Source organism: Apis laboriosa, unplaced genomic scaffold (assembly GCF_014066325.1).
Source record: "Apis laboriosa isolate Shangri-la unplaced genomic scaffold, ASM1406632v1 scaffold18_cov149, whole genome shotgun sequence".
In the NCBI taxonomy this organism is placed as follows: Eukaryota; Metazoa; Arthropoda; class Insecta; order Hymenoptera; family Apidae; genus Apis; species Apis laboriosa.
This window is the reverse complement of record NW_025222233.1, coordinates 2,398,675-2,421,013: the sequence shown is the minus strand read 5'-3', so window position 1 is coordinate 2,421,013 and position 22,339 is coordinate 2,398,675. Positions and strand designations below refer to the sequence as shown.

At 34.6% G+C, this 22,339-nt stretch overlaps 3 protein-coding genes across 11 annotated transcripts in view; 1 reads left to right on the top strand and 2 right to left on the bottom strand.

Annotated features, from left to right (window-relative positions):
- Positions 1-1,071: 1,071 nt before the first annotated feature.
- On the bottom strand, positions 1,072-4,431 carry LOC122712098 (ESF1 homolog). 2 transcript variants are annotated; one of them, XM_043931458.1, is made up of 8 exons: positions 4,370-4,431; positions 3,583-4,253; positions 3,315-3,490; positions 3,140-3,247; positions 2,852-3,058; positions 2,560-2,782; positions 1,706-2,463; positions 1,072-1,633 (listed from the first exon to the last, which is right to left on the bottom strand). In XM_043931458.1, the coding sequence occupies exons 2-8, from the start codon at positions 4,250-4,252 to the stop codon at positions 1,529-1,531; spliced, it is 2,247 nt and encodes a 748-aa protein (XP_043787393.1). In that variant the 5' UTR covers position 4,253; positions 4,370-4,431; the 3' UTR covers positions 1,072-1,528. The 2 variants fall into 2 exon arrangements, with proteins under 2 accessions (XP_043787393.1, XP_043787394.1); XM_043931459.1 differs by having other exon boundaries at positions 1,706-2,460.
- Positions 4,432-5,020: 589 nt separating this feature from the next.
- On the top strand, positions 5,021-6,683 carry LOC122711932. 2 transcript variants are annotated; one of them, XM_043931125.1, is made up of 5 exons: positions 5,021-5,348; positions 5,428-5,608; positions 5,674-6,109; positions 6,203-6,429; positions 6,505-6,683. In XM_043931125.1, exons 1-5 carry the CDS (start codon positions 5,240-5,242, stop codon positions 6,584-6,586), a joined length of 1,035 nt encoding a protein of 344 aa, XP_043787060.1. In that variant the 5' UTR covers positions 5,021-5,239; the 3' UTR covers positions 6,587-6,683. The 2 variants fall into 2 exon arrangements, with proteins under 2 accessions (XP_043787060.1, XP_043787061.1); XM_043931126.1 differs by having other exon boundaries at positions 5,262-5,348; positions 5,408-5,608.
- Positions 6,684-7,282: 599 nt separating this feature from the next.
- Positions 7,283-22,339, bottom strand: part of LOC122711863 (probable serine/threonine-protein kinase yakA) — an 83,789-nt gene continuing 68,732 nt past the window's right edge. For 6 of the 7 annotated variants that reach the window (XR_006346211.1, XR_006346212.1, XR_006346213.1 and 3 more), the window contains 7 exons: positions 13,702-13,952; positions 13,014-13,515; positions 11,324-12,932; positions 9,714-10,520; positions 9,465-9,631; positions 9,060-9,370; positions 7,283-8,974 (listed from right to left, as the gene is read on the bottom strand). Coding sequence is in view for 1 of the 7 variants with exons in the window: in XM_043931007.1 (XP_043786942.1) it covers positions 8,939-8,974; positions 9,171-9,370; positions 9,465-9,631; positions 9,714-10,520; positions 11,324-12,932; positions 13,014-13,515; positions 13,702-13,952 (3,572 nt within the window). In the remaining 6 variants the exon portion in view is untranslated. The remainder of the gene's footprint in view (positions 8,975-9,059; positions 9,371-9,464; positions 9,632-9,713; positions 10,521-11,323; positions 12,933-13,013; positions 13,516-13,701; positions 13,953-22,339) is intronic. The other variant, XM_043931007.1, reaches the window with a different exon arrangement.

Below are 22,339 nucleotides of genomic sequence, written 5' to 3'. Positions count from 1 at the left end.
ATTAAATTTCAATCTGTAATATTTTACAAACAAATATATTACTATTTTAAATTATATATTACATATATATACATAAATATTATTATTTTTATATGTCATAATATATATTATAAATATATATATATATATATATGTTATATATATTAAATATATTGTAATATATATATTATATATATTTTATATATACTTTTGTATATTTTTACATATTTTTTTTTCTTTCCTTCAAAAAAATTTTTTTTCTAAAAATATTTTTACGAATTTTTTATTTTAAAATATTTATAATAAAAGTTTATTTAAGATATTTCTGAAACAAATATTTTTAAATATAAAATCTTCTTTTGTATATAAATTGTTGATTTAATTAATCTATTCTAATATTTCAAATATAAATTTTTATTCATGTTATATGATCTTAATGTTTTAAATTATATTATCATTACAAAATCCATTTTGCCATAAGTTTTTAATTTAAATTAAATAGAAAGTTTAGTATTAATGGTCACATCTGTCATTTGAATATTGGAAGTTTCTACTTGCTATTAGTAAAGTAGATATATAAGAAAGTATTTATGACATCTATCAAACAGAACAACATTGTGCAAGAAAGAAAGAAAATATCTTCTACCATTTTGAAAACATCACATAAAAAATTTATTAATTATTTGTTTTTTTATTAAAAATTTTTACACTTTTGAGTTTACATTTTGAAGATAGAACTTTAGATAAATTTCTCGTATTAATTTTAGTACAATTTTTTTTTTAATTAAATATTTATTAATAATTATTATAGAAAATATTATAATATAATATTAAAATATTATAAATATTAGTTATAAATATCAATTCTATAATCAAGTAATAAATATAATATAATAAATATAATAAATATAAGTAGTAATTCTATAATCAAGTAATAAAAATAAATCAATTTTTTATTTTAATAAACAATTAATTTATTTATTTAAACAATAGTAAAATTATGAATAAAATTTATATATAAAAATAAAGAAGGAAGTAATATTTCAAATGAATATATTTATATTTAAAAATAAATCCTGTAATAATTAGAAATTAATAAAAAAGATATTGTGAATCGATTGTGTCAGTTTGTATAATGCATTAATTATTAATGAATAATTAATTAAAAAAAAACTTCGTATTAAAATTGATATTAGAAATTTGTCTGAAGTTTTAACTTTAAAATATGAAAATTTTTAGAAGAAAACGCATAATTAATAAATTTTTCATGTAATATCCTCAAAATAGCAGGAATTTTTTTTTCACAATATTGCTCTTCTTATCTGTAACAACATGAATACCTCTTTCCATATTCTGCTTTACTAATAATAAGTTGGAGTTTTCAAGATCTAAACGCGAGATGGCGCCACAGATAATTTTTTTCGTTTGTTTCCCTTCTAATTTATGAATAAATTATGAATAAAACTTAATGAAGTAATTTATATTTATATTTTATTCCAATGTAAAATTAAGAATAATTTCTTGCTTCATAAATAATTTACAAGAAAATTTATTTTATTGGTTTTGAAATATTTTTGGTATTTTGCTTTACTGATTTAATTAATGTTTGTAGTTCTGTATTAAACTGCATTTTTGATTCTTTAACAGGTACTTCCTATAAATTTTAAATAAATAAAATTAAGCAGATATTTTTGAGAATAAATATACATAAATAAATTTTACTTACTTCATTATAATCATTATTAGCTCTTCTTTTTAATTTTTCTTTAATTAGAGCTTCAGTACCTTTAGTTTTTCTATAATGTGGATCTGCTGGATCAATATTAAAATGATGCGATGTAAACAAAGCGTTAAATCTTGAATCTTGAACATTTACTTCAAAATTATCTTTTATTATTTGATCTTGTGTATTTTTCTTTTTATTTAATCGTTTTTGCTTAGACTTTGTCATTGTAGCATTTTCTTCGATTTTTTTCATATTGAAATGTTGTTTATTATCTTCATTTTCATCCATTAATAAAAGTTCTAATTCAGCTTTACGTCGTTCTTCATTTTCATCGTCTGATGAAAAAGAATTATTACTTTTTATAGCGTTTTTCTTTTCATGAGATAATCTATTATTTTTTTCATGATTATCCAAATTAAACATTTCTGAATTTTCAGAATCAGATTCATCTTCAGTTCTATGTTTTTTTCGTTCTTCTCGTTTAGCTTTTTTTTTTGCTTTTCGTTTTTCTAAATATTGCTCAAATGGAGTAAGATTTTGATCTTTTTTTAATCTTTCTTGCACTAGTTTTTCAGCTTTCTCTTTCGTGCCTAAGCCCCAAGTAAATTCCAACTCAACATCCCTTTTCTGTTTTGCTTCTTCTTTTTCCTCTATTTCTTTCAATAAAGCTTTGTATTTTTCAACTGGATCAGCATTTGTTTCCTCTTCTGAATTGATTTTATTTTTTTGTGATTCTTTTTGTTGTTGTTCTTCTTCTTCTTTTTTCATTAATAAAAAAATATTAATAAAATACTAGAAATACTAGATAAAATATTAGAAAGAAATAAAATATAAAGAATAGAAAAATGTTGTACCTGCTTCATTATCACTTGAATCTGTTGCTAAATAAGCTTGTAAGTCAGTTTCATTAATTTCATTTAATTTTCCAGAATTCAATTTTTGTGCAATCTCTATTCTTTCAGGATTTGTTTCATCCCAAGTTAAGTTCACTTTAACTTGTTGTAAAGCTGTGGTTATGAATTGTCTTGGTTGATATTTTGTAAGCTGTGGTAGCTTATCACATATTTCTTTAGGAGTCTTAAATTAGGCATTTAAGATTATATATAATAATATTATATATACATTATAATTAAAAAATATACATACCTGATCAAATTCCATATCATTTGGTATAAATCTAAGATCTAATTTTGTTGCTGTAGATTCATATTCTGTACCATCACATTCTGTATAAATTTTATTTGCAGTTTCAGCAGAATCAAAATTAATTACAGCATAATAATATTTTAATCTATTTAATTGATATTGTCTTAATTTTTCCATATGATATGCTGATCCTTCCTCCTCCTCATTCTATAAAATTAAATTCTAAAACTATAATTTTATTTATATTAAAGAAAAAAAAAAGAAAAGAAAAAGAGAATAAGTTTATACATCATTTTCATCTTCATTTTTCTTTTCTTTATCCATTTCTGTTAATTCCTTTGGACCTTGAAGTTCTTCTTCTTTCATTCGTTGTATACCAAATTCTGAGGGATAAATCTGAAATTATTTCATTATAAAAATTATCGAAAACCATTTATTTAATTTAGTTATCCATTATACATACAATAATTGAACTAATAAAACCACCAAGAGGTAAGAATGAATTAAATAAAACCATTAAATCTACAGCACGTATTCTATCCCAATCCATATTACAAAGTGCCAATCTATGTGTAATTTCATTTGTTGTTTCAGCCTCTTTATCTAATTCACCCCAATTGTGTTCAATATCTTCTTCATCTAATTAAATAATCAAATTATAAATTATTATTAAATTCTCTGTAAAATTAAAAATTTTAATTTGTTAAAGATATTAGTTTATTATATATTACCAGAAGTCTCAAAACTTTCTTCATCAGAAGAACTATCTGTCATTAAAATTCCTTCACCTCTAGCATAATTTATACTTAAATCTTTTAATTTTTCTTTAATCTTATCAGTAAGCTTCTTAGATTCACTTTTGCTTCTAACATTTAATTGTTTTTTACTTTCTTTTAAATCTGCTTTTAAATTTTTGACATTTATTGCATCATCTATGTTAGATTCAGAGTCAGATTCAATGTTATTCTGTTCAGAATCTTCTTGTGGTTTAATCCTAAGTAGTTCTCCATTACTTGAAAAAAAATTATCATCTGATGAATCATTATATTCATTTTCATTTTTTGGACTTCTTTCTTCCAATTGAGGCATTTCATTCTTTTTATCTTTTTTTTTATATTCATTAAATTTTTTTTCTTTTTGTTTAGATTTTTCATATTCTTTTTCGTCACTTTCTTCTTCACTGCTAGATAGATCATAATATTTTCTAAGATTTTCAGATGATGTTTGATTTATAGGTCTACCTCGTTTATCTATGGTATATTGAATCTTAAATTTGTTATCTTTAAACATACTCTGAAATCTTTTATCTATTTTTACTTTTCTTTCTGTTTTTGGAATCCTCTTAAATTTAGGATCCCTTGCAATGTAAGCAAATCGTTCATCATTTAATAATTCACTCATGCTAATAAAAAATATTAATAATAAATATTAATTATATATAAGAAATATTAATTATTTTTTATCTTTATACGAAATATACTAAATTGTCCACAATAAATATTTTTATTTTATATTTACCTTTTATTATTTTTTATAAGAATTTATAATATTATAATATATTTAATATTATAAAGTTATCATATACTCTTTAAGTAAACTATTTAAGATTTTATTTTAAAATTTAAAATTATTTATTAAATAATTTTAATCATACTCTCTGCATGTATTTAATTATGTCTCATAACCTGTAACATAACCTTATTTAGAATATTAACCTTAACAGTATATAAGGAAATAAGTAATATTTATATATATTGCTTCTTATTGGTTAATTGTTAGTTCTATTGGAAATTATTTAACAAATTTTTTTAATAAAAATATAATAATATTACATAAAAAAATAAACAATTTCATAAAAAAAATTGAATAATTTTATTAATAATAAAAATTTTATGAAAAAAATATATAAACATACATCCAATAATAATTACAGTTTATAGAATTAATAATTGTTTAGATTAAAAAGTAATTATTATATATATTTTATTAATAATAATAAAATATATTTAAATATTAATCAATTTTATTTTAGTGAAATAATTATTAATATAAAATTCAATGTTTCAATGTTAAGCTACATTGGAATAAGCCAATCAGATTCATTCCCGCCATTTTCCAGTCCTGTTTATTATAATTATATTTGACGCATTATCGCGTCGTGTAATCGTATTTTTTGTGTTCTTTGTGATCTTATATTTTATATTTTTTATAAATTTTCGAATTATAATTTTATTCTATCATTAATAAATCATGTGAACAAGTTAAATTACGTTTCTTACGTCAAAAAATAGAGTTGACATTTCATGTGCCATATTTAACTAATCATCAAGAAAAATATAAATTATAATCATATTTTTGAATTAAAAATTTTTTATTATATTGAAAGAAATGAATACTCCAACTACTAGAGATTTCTTGCGAAGACCAGATGGAACGCGTAGAAGATCTTCTCGTCAAGCTTTAGCAGTAATTCCCGTCAATAATTCTGTTTCACCTGGTACGCTTCTGACATTTTTCATATTCTATTATTTGCTACTTTTTATTTATTTTGTTTAGTTTCAATTTGTGCTTTCTAGGAGAAGCAATTTCTACTGAAGTTAATGCAATGGATAATTTTTTAAATAGTCGTCATGGTTCTGAATCTTGGAGTCCTGCACCTAGTCCTGATGAATTGGTAATTCAAAAACGAGGACGTCGTCGTAGAACTATAGTTTGGTCTCCTGATCTTGATACTTGTAAAAGGAATAGTCTTTTTAGGTAAAATATTAATTTTTTCTAATTTGCAAAATAATTATAAATAAATATAATTAAATTTATTATAGCTCAAGTTCTAAAGATCGTACTCCAGTGAAAAGTCCATCGAAATCAACTATGATATTGAGAAGTACACCTAGAAAGAGACTTTCTCTTGCAGATAATAGTGAATCTCAATTTACAACACCAGACAAAAAGAAAAAATTACAAAACTTATTAGATACTAATAATTCACAAAAATATTTTACTGGCAATTTAGTAAATGGTTTGAGAGGTCTTAGCCATAATCAATTAGTACACATGATTATGGATTTAGTATCTATGCAAGAGGATGGTCTTCTACACAACAATGACAAAATACGAAATATTTTATTGAAAAAAATGCCAATGGCTGATATTCAATCATTGATTGATATATTAAATAATTTAAAACAAAATATACAAGCTAGCATTGAGTTTTCTGATTTGAATGGTTTATCTAATATTCATTTAGATGCCTTTCATGTATGTAGTAATTTTTTTACTTTTATATTTTTTTTTTTTATTATAAGTTTTATGTGTTTTATTATAAGTTAATATTATCTTGATTTTATATAGAAAGCAATTATAGATCAGGGAAAAAGACTTGTAGAATCACAGCATTGGATATCAGTAATGCATTATGTATATGCAGCATGGAATATTACAAAGCAATTAAATGAAAAAGAATATCAAAGTATATGCAATTTGACACATAAATGTTTTAAAAATTTGACGCATTTTTGTTCTCAAGCTTTGAAAAAAGGAAATTTTACAAGTACTGTATTGGATATGTTTGCTGACAGGTATTGATAAAAAAAATATTTGACTCTTTTATATTTTGAATATAAAAAAATACCATTTTGTTCACTTGTTTACAGACTTGATGCAATGGTTGAAGATTACGAGGACTTAAAAGTTTGTTTACAATTGATAAACGAAGTAAAAAACAACGAAACTTAAATATTTTTTCTACATCGTTTTCAATAACAAAAAAGCTATATATATTATAAACATTATTTCTATACATATATATATATATATATATACATACATATATATATATATATTTTTAATATATACATAAATTTTAATTCTCATTGTAATGCAAAGACAGGAGTCTTGATTATTACTAGATAGACTATATCTTTTTTATTATCTTTTTTTTTTTTTTTTTTTTTACAATTCAATCATATAATGAGATTCATATGGATCGGTATTAGTAGTAGCTTTAAGAATATTTAAAATTTTCAAATGATATTTTTATATTATGTTTGTATTAAATATTTTGAGATATTTGACATTTTATAATCTTTGCAATTATAATTTATGTTATGTTAATGAGAAACATCATTTAAAAAGGACATTGTTATCTAAGGTAACTTATATATTTCAAACGTGATCGTTAAATTCATTTGTATTATTTATGATTCATTTGCGATAGATATGTTTTTTTAAGGTATTTATAAAATTTTAACTTTTTTTTTCTTAAATATATCTTATATATATTTTGTTAAAAATACTTAGGGACCATACTTATCTTATTGGTACAATTTCTTGTCTATGGTTTTGTCTATGTTTTCATGACAATTATATATATATATATATATATATATATATATATATATATATATATATATATAAAAACATACAGACAAATTGATTTTTATTAAAAACAATTTATTCGTCATAATATATCATGCATTCTTACATAATATACCATTATTACTTCTGAAAGGCACATACTTCATTTACGTGTGTGTATGTGTATGTACACGCGTGAGTGCGTGTTTATGTAGGAGTGGATGAGTGTAAATGTCAAAAACATTCTGAGAATCGAATAAAATTCTTTTTTTTTTTTCTAGAATTGATTCAGTTACTGTTTTTTCAGACAGTATAACAATGATCTTAGAATATTTGTAATCAGATCATTCGAATTTTTCCTAGACAATTAATTAATTAATTAATATCTATGTTTAATGTATCAAGTTTTAAATTGATTACTTAGAGATTCTCGAATCGCATTGATTTGTATTACGCTTCAAACAACAAAAGAAATATTGGATATGGTCATACTATGGTCGGACTATCGAAATTTTTTTAATCTCTTCCGTGTTCGCAAGCGTAAGATTATTAATTTTTTTTCTTATAACGGATCATTTAAAAAGTGCGTATTGGCAAGATTACATTATACACAATTCTTAGGAACATTTTCGAAATCCGAATTATTTTTGATCGGATTTGGAAAATTTCATTAGACGAATAAAAATATAACAATAAACGCAACAATAATCTGACTTCATCTAAATAAAAACATTTAGGTGAAACAAATCAAACGCGTTTTAAGTATGTCTATGCAATTCATATAGAACGTTTTATATTCTATGGTAATATGCGTAAAATAAAAGTTGTCTTTCTAACCAGATTGGAAAATCGTTCAAAAAGTTTTGTCTTTCTCGTCGAGTCTCGAAAAAAACGAAAATGGAAATGAAAAATTATTCAATGAAAATATTTCTTTATTTTAAAAAAAAAAAGTGTTGAAAATTTTTTGTTATTTTCAAATAATTACAATTGTTTTTATTATGTTTGTATTAACAAACAATAAAAACAAACAATAAAAAAAGTTTGCGTTTATTGAAAATAAATAAAATTGTAAATATTCTCAATTGGACATTCTTAATCGAGACTTGATTAGGATGAACCTAAGAAAAAACTTTTTAAATGATCTTCATCACGGCGCAATACTTAGGCGTTGGATATTAAAACGTAAATATTCCAATTATTGACTATGCGACCGTCGAGCTAAAAGTGGAATCACGGGTAAAAGCATTGAAATTTTATTTTTGTATTGAATTGTTTTTCAATTGAAGGAATTAGTTAAAAATCATTATAATCAAAATTATATCATCCTTTGAGTTATATCTTAATTTAAAAAGAGAAAGAAAAGAAATAGATAAGAGTCAAAAAAAAAAAAAATAAGAACAATTAAACTTTACGCATGTGTAGGATGTGTAGTTTATCATTTTTTCGCTTTTTTTACTTAATTATATTGTAATTGTTTGTTTATGTTACGTGATTCACCCATGATCCGTACTTACTAGCAATATTCATTTCGTTTTACAAAAAAGAAAAGAAGATATAAAAAACTATATAGAACATTCTGTTCGCTTTATTCGGATGACAATGGGACGCGATTAAATTAATATAACGATCCGTAATGCGACGATGCAACTATGATACTTAACAAGATAAAGCTGCGAATCGAATACTGTGGTAATGAATCATCGGATATGAGTTCGCTGACTGAAACTCGCTTCAGTCGATCTTTGCCGGTTGCACCCTTGGATATAACTGAAAAAAATTAAAATAAATTATTATAAAATAAACATTATTAAAATATTATTAAGAACAGATCAAAGATATTTTAAGGATTTACTTTAATGTTATATTTCTATTCTTTTTCTTTTTCTTTTTCTTTTTCTTTTTCTTTTCTAATTAATTATAAATCATTCTGTTTCTTCGTTTCGTAGATATTCGGACAACTTACGCCAAGTAAGTTTCTAGGTACGTAGCCTTCTTTGTGTCCCAGTTTGCTCCACCACCATTCTCTCTCGTTGTCATCGCCCTTCCGAAGGACAACTAAGGAATCACCATTCTTCAGAGTGAGTTCATCGCTGTGTTGTGCCTCGTAATCGAACACTGCGTATACTTGACCATTGTTCATTATTCCAAGCTTCTCTTGGACGCCTGTAACGTGATATAAAACCAGTATAATTTGCTCGATAAAACTTTAGAGATACATTCTATTAAGACGCATTAATCAGTTTACATTAATACTGACTGTATAAATATTCTGAGCAACCATCGAAACCCTCCTCGTCTTCTTCGCATTTTTCTGCTGCAGTTTCATGGTCGGAGAGAGTAGTGGCGAATATACAAGCTCCGTGCTCCACTAGAAATCTTACCATGGATAAATTATTGCAGCTTGCGGCACAATGTAAGGGAGTCCTGCAATAAAACCAAAGTGAGCAAAGTGATTCAAGAATTATAAAATACAAAATATACGATCGAAACTTGATAAACTTCTTACCATCCATCGCTGTCCTGAGCGTTCACGTCGCAGCCAAATTCCACTAGAAACTTGACTATCTCCAGATGACCGGCACAAATGGCATTATGAAGCGCAGTAATGCCTTCATCGTTAGCTGAACTAGGATTCGCCACTTCTTTAGCAGTCTTCTTCACTAATTCCAATTCACCTTCGAGACTGGCGTCCAACAGTAGAGCTAGAGGATCAAAGGAGACCCTTCTCGAGAGATTCGCTTTCCCCGTGCTGGACTTCAAGTTCCCTTTCTTTCTTCTCATCACCTCGTTGTTCTTCCCATCGACTTCCAATTCCGTTCTTCTCTCGGAATCCTTCCCCTTCACTTTATCCTCGATATTAATAACGTTCAACGCATCAATGATATCCGCTTCCTCCAATTTCTCATTACTAATCACATCTTCATTGATGATCGGAACGCTCTTCTTGCAGTTGTCCGTCGTATCGATGATTTGTGATTGTTGCTGAGGTTGTTGCGGTTGTTGTTGTTGCTGCTGCTGTTGCTGCTGCTGCTGCTGCTGCTGTTGTTGTTGTTGCTGCTGTTCCGTTTGCATCAGGTCCGCTGGAATCTCGGTTTCCGGAAACAGAAACGCCGGTGGCATCTCAATCCGTCGATTTATCGACACGTGGACATTCGACTTGGCGTAACGGAGCTTCGGCTGCTCGGAGATCGGTGCCTTCTTCAATGTTAAAGGCCTGGCTTTGATGATTTGATGATTGCCGAATTGGGTTTCTGTCGGAGATTCCGGTGGTTCGGACGTGGGGATCGGTGGAACGTCTTCTTCTTTCTCTGTTCTGTGAAACGGTGAAAACGATCGATTAAGATGACTAACTCGAGAATTGCAATTTTCGAAAAAAGAGCGATCGAGACAGTACGAGATAGACGTGGGTATAATCCTTGAGACTTAGAGACTTGGCCAAGTTTTGACACGATATATATATATATACTTTGAAACGTACAAGTTCGATACTTTGAAACAAATGTCTAATAAATCAATAATCCATCGAAGATATTAAGTTTAATCAAAGTTTTGATGTTTTAAAAAGATATTTTTCTATATATTCGATTTAGAATTCGATCTTTTGTATTTCGGTTTCACGGCAAGTTCTTTTTTTTCACGGGACTTTTCCGCGTTTCGAATATATTATGTTATTTAAGGAAAGAAAAGTAATCGATTTAACGATAAGATTTGGAGGGAACACGATCGAGAAACGGGAACTTAGATTTCGCCTCGATCGATTGAAGAGCTCGCGAGCACTAAGCTGTTGTCTCAACTGCACGGTAGTGGTTCTATTTTGGTGTCTATTATTCGAGATAGGCTTCGATTCACCGGCCAAATCGATCGCGAACTAATTAACATTTATAATTAACCCGGTAATCGTTTTTACGCGCTGTGCTCAAAATCCCTGCTCTATCACTATTCGATACCCTTTGGCCAATGAGATCGTCGAAATGGATTTAATCGAAATTCCGAGTCGAAAATTTAAATTCTAAATCTAAATATAAAATAAATAATGAATTTGTCGAAATCAGAGATTCAGATAGACGATTAAAAAGGAAAATTGAAATGTTCAGCGAGCAAATCATATTCACAAACCTCGTATTGATCCCTAAATTGTTTTTGCAATCGCCGATCCCATCACCGCTCGGATTGTCCATCTTTTCGTGATGGGTCAGCCGTGGGGGGGGATTCGGTTTGCTCGGTTTCGGAGGTAGAGCCGGTTTCGTCTTGTCCTCTATCATATTTTTCCTTTCGTTCTCGCTTTTCAATCTATCGAATTCGAACGTTTTCTCCACAGTTTTCGCCGGGATCTCAAATTTTCCATTGTGCTCGTGCTTCGTCGCGGAACTTTGCTCGAATTTGTTGCTCTCGAATTTGACCGATTCTTGCTTGAATTGCTGCCCCCCGCTCTCGTATTTGTTCGAGGTTGTTTCGTGCTTAAATCCCGCATTGTGCTCGTACTTGATCGATGGCCTAACCTCGTGTTGATCGTGTTTACCGTATTGTTGAGTATTCTGATTAGGATCGTACTTCGTTCCATGAATTTGTTCGTGTTTATTCTGGCCGGTTTCGTACTTCCCTTGATCGATCTTCGACGATACGACGTTGTCGTAACGACTCGTCTGATTTCCAATTTGTTCGTGTTTGCTCGATTGTTCGTACAATTTCGTTTGCTGATTGGCCTGATCGTATTTCCCGTGTTGATCGTACTTGGAATGCTGGTCATATTTTATCTGATGAGAATCGTACTTGAACACCTGATTGGGCTCGTACCTCTGCTGTTCGTGTTTAGCCGGAAGGGCGTGTTCAAATTTTTCTTGAACCTTTCCTTGTTCGAACTTTATCTTATCGGATTGTTCGTTGTTGGACGTGGGGCCGGTCAACGGTTGAGCCTGGTTGTATCTTTGAACCGAATTTCCAAAACTGGTCCCGCTCGATGACGTGTGAATGGTCGACGAAGGATTAGGAGAATTCTGCGTCTGATACGCCGAGGACGAAGACACAGGGTGAGTATTTGCTTGAGCGGAGTGTTGAATTCCGGGATAGTTGTGCCTCGACGAGTAAGTCTGGTCCTGAGTGGACGTTTGATTGTTAGAGGAGGATTGGTTCGATTGCTGCTGGTTGCCACCCTGAGTGCTCAGCCCGACGAAATTTTGCGCGTTATTGTGTCCACGGCCTATCAGGCTCAAAGTTTGGGGCATCACGGGATGAATTTTCGTGGAGGAAGTCTGATAGATTTGAGACTTGACGGAGAAACTTGGCGCCACGCTGGATATTGGTTTCTGATGCGTTTGAAGGTTTCTGTGATTTTGAGTTTGAGTAATGGATACGGTGGTGCCAAGATTCGATGTCGATGAACCAACGTTGTGTTGCTTCTGTTGAATGTTTCCGTGTTGTTGTTGTTGTTGTTGTTGCTGTTGCTGTTGCTGCTGTTGCTGTTGTTGTTGCTGCTGCTGCTGCTGTTGCGTCTGCGATTGCTGTTGATGATGGATCCGAAGATTTTGCGATAAACCCTCGGGGCTGAAGTTGTGGGATGTGCTAATCAGGTTGTTGTTCGTACTATTGGCGTTGTTGTTGTTATTATTACTGTTGTTATTGTTGTTGTTGTTGTTATTGTTGTTGTTGTTGCAAGTCTGTTGCATGTTCACGGATTGATTAGGCAGGTTCTGGTTGTGTTGATTCGTGCCCAGTAATTGCGATTGACCTGAAAACATTGGACGTAATTGAACGTAAGACTCGAAATTTTAAAGATCGATCTCGAACATTTTTGTTGGATGATACCAACCTTGAATATGAGATTGGGATTGGCTATGGGCGATTTGATGACCAAATTGTTGAAAAGCTGCCCTCTGACCTAATTGGGAGGCACTGGCCGAGTGTTGTATCTTATTCTTATTAACGTCATCTTCGGCAGCCTTAAAATTCACCGTGAATTTGGTGTTGTAAGGCAGTGTCTGATATTTCGGGTCGTTTTTGTTCAAATTGAAATCGTTGTCGTTCGGTATATGGGAATACGGTTCAATAGCGGCTATATTTCCAGCAGGCCTGGACTTCCCTCCGGCATTGAAGTCCAGCTTCGACTCTGTGAACCCAGTGTTCGCGCTCGTGCGATTCCCAGAGCCTAGCTGCTGGCTCAATCGTTGGTTCAACGCTCTCTTGCGTTGAAGACGACCCTGCAGCTGAGCTATCCTCGCGTCTATCGACGCCATCTCTGCTTGTCGTTGCGCTAGGGCCAACCGTTGCTGAGACACCATTTGGTTCTGCTGCTCGTTCATCTTATTACGATACTGTCGACGAAAAGAAAAAGAACAGAATAAGAGTTTATTCTCGATTCTTCGATAAAATTAATCTCTCTGAAGAAAACACCAAAATTCTAAAATTCTCTTTTTCTTAAACGCTCGAAGCGTTTCGAAAGATCGCTATAGCCACGAGAAAGGAAAGGGAAGGTAGAAGAAAAGGGAGGCTTTGCTTACAATAAGCTCCCTCCTGAGTTTCTCGAGCTCCGCGCTGGCTGGCGTCGACAAGTGTCCACCGCCGCCACCGCCGCCAACGCCTCCGCCGCCGACGCCTCCGGCGCCTCCACCTCCGCTTCCGGTCCCGGCCGCGTTCTGCCTGCCCCGCAACTCCTCCAGTTGTCGCGTCAACTCCTCCACCTTCGCCACCGCCAATGAGAGCTCCTTCTCCTTCTCGTTGAACAGCGCCCTTATGCAGTCCAGGTCCGAGGCTGTGAACACGAAGAAACGCGTCAGGCCGAGGAACAAGGCGATTTTTATATTCGACGGGCGTGAAAGCAAACGTGAAACGAGAGAACGATTCTTTACCGATTCTTAGCGCTGCGCCGTGAGCGAGAACGCGCGGCGAGAACTCTCTTTTCATCTCTCTTTCCAAGAAAATTGCGAAAAGAGAAAAAGAGAAAAGAAAAGCGCGTGCTCGAAAACGAGAATAGGAATACGTTTCAACGTATACGACCAACATCCTGAGTTTTGTCCCAGTTTCCTGGACATTTATTCTCAAGTACGAGCCAGAAACTGATTCGATATTTCTTCAAAGAGAGGACAGGAGGAGAAGGTCCGGTTGAAGGTGAAACGGGACAATCGTTTGACCTGGACGAGTCCGCCGTGGATGAAACTTTCTTTTAATTATTTCCTCGCTTCCTTTGACACGTTTTCCCTCCGATTCGCGATACACTTTTTATGCAGTTTTAATCTCTTTCTTCGACAGAGAATATCCCATTCAAAGAGGCAAGAATCGGAAACAAGGGTTGACAACAACAAATAATCTTCCTCCGGAAACCAGCGTCCTCGACGAAGGAGAGGAACGTTTTGTTACCGCGAAAAGGAAAAAGGCGGGGAAAAACGGCGAAAACGTTTTTTAAACATCTTTCGTCCCCGATTCAATGGGGACTCTTCCTCCTTATTCTCCTTTCCCCCAAGAACAACGAAATAATTCAACGGTTAATTGTTGAAACCGAGTCACGAGTCGAACCATAACGCGAATCCTCGCCGCGTCTACCCTCGTAAATCATTCCTTTAATTGGCTCTTTTTCCAACTTTCCAACGTTATCCGCCGCCGAGGCTGCTTTCTCGTCGCGCGATGCGATCCTCGCCTGTGCGATCCATGCATGTGAATCTTTCAAGCTGGAGATGGAGAACATGAAAGGAAGCTATTATTGAGTTTGGAACACGAGGAAGAAGATATCCCTCTATTTTTTTTTTTTTTTTTTTCATAAAGAGGGAAGATATCTCGTGAGATATCTCTCGTAGCTTTAATATTTAAGCGACTTCGTCTATAACCTGTTTCTAGACTGAGATCGTTGGAAAATTCATTCGTTCGATTTACAAAGGTTGGATTAATTTTGGTAAAATATTTTCGATAATCTTCGATCAAACTCAATCATTTTTTTTTTATTCATTCAATCGCGTTTAACTTTCTTAAATTTCTCTCGAAACGGTCGTTTCTCTTGAAACGAAGGTTTCGTTTTTGCGGTTGGAATATATGGTCTTGGAGCGCGATCGACCGATTTCGTCTCGATATCATCGTGGAAGAAACGATTCTTCGCCTCGTCCAATACATCCAAGGAAGGGAAGCGTTTTCACTTGGGATACGGGACGGGAATCGTGATTCGACTGGTCCCGTTTCTCGTTTATTTGTCTCCGGTGTCTCATTTCTTCTGCAGCGCCACTGACGCTTATTGCGAATCTCTTTCTCCGAATCGTATCAAGCACGAGAATTTTAAACGTTCCCGCCCCATTGCAATTTCTGTAGTTTCATTAGAAAATCCTTGGAGAATTCATACGCATAATTCATAAGAGAAGGAAGGAGGGAAGAGGATGAAGAATTAAAGCGGGAGTCGAAATTAGCCTCTTTTCGTCTCAAGATCACAAGGTTCCCTAATATTTTAATATACCGTCTGAAGATAATTTCTCGCCCATTTTTCCACCATTTTTCTTTCTTTCCTTTCCTTTTTTTTTTTTTTTTTAATTCCTTCCCAATTTTACTCCAGTCGTCGACATTCATTTCACGAAAAAAATCTTCATAAAGCCCCGCACCACCGTATTAAAACACCGTCGCGTTTAATTTCAAGGAGACCTGGATTCGTGAAAACCGGGGAGAGCCAAGCTAGTTCGTAGGCCTTTGACCGCCTTTATCGTCATTTCCCGCGGGTGGAGAGCAGAAATAGGTGACGCGAGAGGAATCATGGGAATGGAAAAATGTAGAAGAAGAATGCGAAAGAAGGAAGGACGCTTTTGTCGCGTTGCTCCACAGAGGGGACGACGATCGGTCTTAGCTACACCTTATTACACTTTTCGCTCCTCCTCCATCTTCTTTCCATCTTCTTTCTTTCCCTTCCTTCCTTCCTTTCTTCCTTCTTCCCCTTTCGCATTGAGCTTATCGCTCCTCCAGCTGGGTGAAACGCGAAACGGATATAATGGCGTAACGAAAATTCCGGCTTTGTTTGAAATTACAATGAACTGCCGAATTACCGCACCTTCTTCCCAATGGCAATGGCTAATTTGAAAATTACGTCGCATACACCGACACACCGAAATTCTTCGTCGCGGAAAATGCGGCGAGATAAGAGGTGGGGAAAGGGCGAGGCAATTTTCCCGCTCTCGTTGCCTACTCGAAAATTAGAAAATAGGTGGTAACCGGCTTTATAAAGACGTAAGGGTGGAACTTAGGCTTGTATACTGGAACTTGCTACTCTTACGAGCACCAATTTTGTAATTCAACGCTGAAAACTTTTGAGCGTTTGCGTCCCACGTACATACGGCTTATTACCAAGTTAAGTTTCCAACTGACTCGTTAACCATCGTCATTTTTCATTTCGAATACAGCGGATTTATTCCTGTTCGTAATATAATTTGATCATGGATTCGATAGAAGAAAGAGTCGAATTTTTCTTTCGAAAAAGAATTTCGACAACAAAAGCCTCTGAAATTCCCCTCAAGATTTGCGAGAACGTTTAGAAGAAGGGAACGATCGAATTGGCTCGTTCGGATATACAGATGTACAGAGAAATAGCGAATAACTGGAATCGGGTGGAACGGGGAACGTGGTTCAATTGATATTGCACTATTAAAGATAGGATAGTCGTTAGCAAGGAATAGATATCGTATCGATGAACGAGGGGTGCAACAACGAGGAGGCGTGATGCCTTCGTATCGATGAATCCTCGCCGTTTAATTGTATGCATCGATTAAAATGCTGGCATTTAATTAAACGCATTGTGCTATCGCATCGAGTTACTACTCTTCGCTCATTTTCGGGGAAAATATCCTCGATATTTGCTACAATGCTCCTTCTTTACAGATACTATTTTTTATATTTTTTTACAGATACTATTACTACTACTACTACTACTACTACAACTAAGCGGTTAATAATAATTATTTTCCCTGACCTGGCCAACTTCGCAATGGGCGGAGGTCACGAAGTTTACGTTCCACTTTCTCAAGTTTCGTTTGAATCTTTCATAGCGTTCCGAGAGGGAGGCTCGAATACCGTGGATTCGATAAATACGAAAGAAAGTTATTTTTACTCTTTAAAGGGAAGAAAGAGGAGAAGGAAAATTTTGTTTTGTCGAATCGATCGATCGTCTTCATAGATTTAATATATATCGCGTACAAACTCTTTACATCTCTATCATCGGGAATTGTATCTGTTTTATCGTATTATACGATAGGAGATACGCAAATCGATATCAATCCATTTTACGTTCGTTTATTTTGTTTCACGACAACGTTTACCTTTCCCCGATATCCACCATATCGTGGAATTAAAAATGTTACTTATCATCCTCGTCGTCGTGGTCGTCGTCGCAGTTCGATCCTTCTGATAATAATAATAAACACGAGTGTCTTCTTCCTCGCATACCAGAACTCTATTAATTACCTCGAGTTTGATTTACATTGTCGTTGCGGTCGAAGTCTGGCAGTGATTATCGATTTTGCGAGGCCGCGAGGCAAATGCGGAATTATCAGCGTGGAACGATGGCTGAGGACACCCCTCTCCCCGTACTTCCGGTAATTGGAAGTTCGAACCGATTCGATTGTGAAGACAAGTGACCACTTCTTCGACGGCCATTATATACTTGCTCGACTCTGGATCGAGTTGGATCGTCGATCTTATGCAAACTTGCCGCGATTTCCCACGTCTATTGGGAGAGGATTTCCGTTCGGAGTTTTCACCGGAAACGACCAGTTTCCAAGTGTTCTTCGGTCTCTCCTAACGTTTAGAAACTTTTTCTTCTTTCTTTTTTTCACCGGACATCGGTGATAAGTCGAGCAACTATCACTTGTGCGCGAACCCGTTAACTTCTCTAACTGGGATTAAAACGGATTGGATTTTTATAAAAGTTATCCTCCCGCTCTTGAATTTTTGATTTTAATTTCGAGAGTCGAGGGTGCTCGATATCTATTTTTGATTTTTTTTTTTTTTTTTTGAAATAACGGACTGTTCGGGTTAGAATCGTTTTTGGCATTGATTGCTTTCCACGCTAGATTTTCACGATCTCGTCGAAATCGATCGATCCGAAATACTAGACACTCTCTCTCCCTCCCTCCAAAGAAAAATAAAAGAACAGCAAGATTGAAATTCCAAGACAAATTTTCTCTGCAAATGATTATTCTCGAATAATTGGAAAAGATTGCTCGATCGAATTCGCGGATAAAGTTCAGAATTAACTTCAGAGAGATTGTGAATCTCGAGTACGAGTCTCGGCCGTGTACAATCATCGTTTCGAAACAGATATGGAGAGAGGAGGATGATGTATCGTCCCGCGGCGCGGATTGTCCGATGACCTAGAATTCCATTATCGAATTCTAGGCTATATACGTGCGAATACTCCCTCTTCCACCCTTGTGTGTCTCGCACGCGGCTTCGAGAGATTCGATACGCCTCCCGTGTTTTCCGTGTCTACGACGATCGAATGGATTTCTGATACAACCAACCACCACCCTGCTTCAACCTTATCGACGCCGCCAATTCTCCTGTCCTCGAACCCTTTGGTCGCCTGCTGGGAAAGATCACGATCTGCTCTCTACTTGGAGGACGAGATTCGAAGATGACGCGGCTACGGTTGGAGAATTTCGAAAATTTTCATTTTCTTTCGTCTTGGATGCGTTCCAGATTTTCTTTACGGTTATTCGTTCGAACGTTCTCGGATGGCGAGTATCAATACTCGTCGTTTTACTACTACTTGGACAGCAGTTTGCTTTTCGTAATCATCTTTAGACGGAACAACAAGCCAACGTGATGAGGGTTTCGATCGACAAAGTAATTTCTAGAGAAGATTGTTGAAGAGAGAGATTTCTTTTAGAAAAAAAAAAAATTAATTTTCGCTGTCAATGAATTCTAACAATTTCACGCAACGGAGATACAGATTAGAGATTATCCGAGAGAAAGTGGAGAGAAAGTATGAGTAATTTATATCAGTCGCGAATTCCAACTTCGAAGAGGGAAAATAACCGCAAGACGAGGGGGAAGGAGAGTTGAGATTCTTAACAAAGTTCGGAAAAGAAGATCGATCTCGAGATGCCTCGTAACACCGGCCATCGGTTTTCATTCGCGCCTCTCGACGAAGAATGGAAACGCGTCTCGAGACGAGACTCGTCACGTTTCTTTTTTTTTTTTTTTTTTTTTTATATCCCTCGTAAAACCTCGGAATAAAGAAGGAAGCTTCGAAAAATCGGACCGCCCGATGCAAAAAGCCGGAGGGAGATGGTTCTCGTATTCTTGGCGGGACGTCGCGAAACTTTGACCAAGAGGGCTTCGACTCGTGCTCCCTCGTGAATACCAAATCTTCACCCGAAACTCTAGCTCTCTGTAAAAGTTTTCGCCGCGCCTCCCCCTTCCCTTCCCCGCTTAGAGTCTCGGGGATGTTCGAAAGCTGCAAAGTCGATGATTCCGGACACTCGGCGTGGGAAATTGCTGTTTTACTTTCTTCCATCGACCGAATTTTTTGCCTTCGAGGGAAGATTCTCTTTCTTCGAGAAGAAGAGAGAGAGAGAGAGAGAGAGAAATCTTTCACGATCGATCGTTGAAAATAAAATATCCAACGAAGTATCATTTTGTGCGTGGGTTGAAATTTTTTTCTTTTTTTTTTATTTTCCTTCTTGGAGGGGAGCACAATTGAAGGAATTTTGCGGAACAAAAGTGTTTGTGGAACGGAATACGAAATTCTTCTTCTTCGATTTTATTATTTTCACAGTTGCAGTTCCTCCACGCCCCCGGTGCCGGCTTCCAGCCTCCATTTCCCGCGGAAACAAGATTTCCCGATCGGGGAGAGTGCCTGTGAAGCATTACACGGAGCCAAGATGGAACACGAACGATGAAAAAAATATAGATAAGCGATTGAAAATTTAAGAATTTCTCTCAAAGTGGAACCTCTTTACGAAGAGAGGATCCCCCTCTCCTCGTAAAGGACAACGTTTAAAGAATAAAACTAAGTTAGAATGCTATATTTATAAACGCGTGCCTCGAAGTAAGTACCTTTAGAACAGGTTGCACGAACCGCGTTGCAAGACTTCTTACTAAACTTTCCCGAGTGTGTAGCAAACATAAACCCCATCCTGAAAGTTTAAAACAGGCGCACGAGAAACGTTTTCAAAGGGAAAGATCATCCGTCCGTATTTTTTCTTTTTTTTTTTATTTATCACCAGCCATCCGCGGATGACGAACTTTCCTCGATCGAGAGCTCGAGGTCTCCGATCATACATCCGACGATCGTTTTCGTTTCGACCCCCTCCCTTTTTTCTCTAAAAAAGATTTGAACAAGTCCCTCCCTCTCCCTTCGAGACAATCTCGCGGAGCGTTTCTGAAATAACCTTCTTTCTTCTCGTCGTTCGAGGAAGAAAGGAATGGCGAAGGAGGAAAGAGGGGGGAGGGGGATCGACGTTCTTCCTTCTTATTTGCTCTTCTATGGAGACCGAACAATGCTTCTCGATCATATTCGTCGAAACGAGATTTCCCGCGATCGGAAGGGGGTCACGGTTGCGTTAACCCAGTTCCAGCGAAATTTCGAGCAAGGAATATATATATATATATATATATATCGAAAATATCGCAACCTCGTCTCCGATCTTTTCATCTTGACGGGGGTGAAAAATCTCTTTCTCTAGGCGGATGAAAACAAGGGATTCAGCGAGGCGAAGAAAAAAAATAGCGTGGGAGGCTCGATAATCGTAAGACGGATGGCGCGTAATTGGCGTGAAGATGCGTGCGCAATTTTTTTCCTACTTTCATCTCGCTCGCGAAACTAAAAAAAAAAAAAAAAAAAAAAAAAAAAAAATACAAGATTTGCTCGTTAGATGTGCAATTAAAAGCAACGCTGCTCGCGTTGTTAATTAAACGAATGTTCGAGCGTGAATCTTTCTTTTCTTTTCTCCTCTCTTTCTCTCTCTCTCTCTCTCGTTTTCCGCTTCGAATCTGAAAACGAACGGCACGATTCTACGAGTCGCTTCACTTTTCAAGCGAACGAAAACTGGTCTCAGATCCCATGATCTTCTCTTTGTTGCCGATGTACTTTCGCGATTCGATCGTTAGAAGCCAAGTTGCTACATAAGCGTTTAGGGTAAAAGGCTTTTAATTATTTTAAATTCAAAAATTTCGTTTAATCGGATGAGGGGGAGAAAATTGCGGAAAAGTGGAAGGGGGATCAAGCGAGTTATATTTTGATCTACATTTTCAGGACGATTATTACACGCTGTTCGGTGGGAGGAGAATTTTTATTTGTGCAAAGACGAGGATTATTTTCGTCTTTCGGGCGGACAATTTATATCACACGTTTCCGGTTTCCAATTGGATCTTGGAATCTTGGAATCTTTCTTTCCGCGTTCTTCGTTTTAATAATTTAAGGAAGCAGGTGTCGATATTTTTAAAAGTCCCCCCCTCTCCTCTCTCTCTCTCTCTCTCCTTTGCACGACGAGCGACGTGCATCGTGCTTATTCTCGCGAGACGAATCGCATCGGATAAATTGGAAATAACGGCGTGTCGAATAAAGCGCAAGGAACCGAGAGAATGGGACAACAAATGGAAAGTCTTGGTCGAGAAGAGATAGAGAAAAGTCAAAGCAAATTTTAATTCCTTGTCCTTTCTTTTTCGCGATTTCACGTTTGTCCAGGCAACTTGGATGAATCGAATCGATTCATCCAAAGTTCCACGATTGGATTTCGCTCGTTCGCCATCAGAGATAATGATGGAACTCGAGAAGAGAGAGAGAGAGAGAGAGAGAGAGAGAGAGAGAGAGAGAGAGAGAGAGAGAGAGAGAGAGAGAGACAAAAAGCGACTAATCCATGAAAGAATCGATGCGATTTCGAATTATGTCGGAGAAAAGAAAAAAAAGAAAAAAAACAATGAAGTTTTATTGAAAAAAAAACTCGAGTAAATAAAATGTAAAAAACCGACTCGAGTTATCGCGAGAATAAAATTTAAACGGAATTCAACTATCGAGAACTATCGAGGGAACGGTCGAACTTTTTGTCGAGGAGAAGGAGGGATAGGGGAACTCCTTAAAACTTTGTTAAAGAACGATAGATAGAATCCACTATTCCGGGAAACACGAAACTCTTGGCTACAGTTTGTATCAGCCGTGGGCATTTGGGAAAAAAA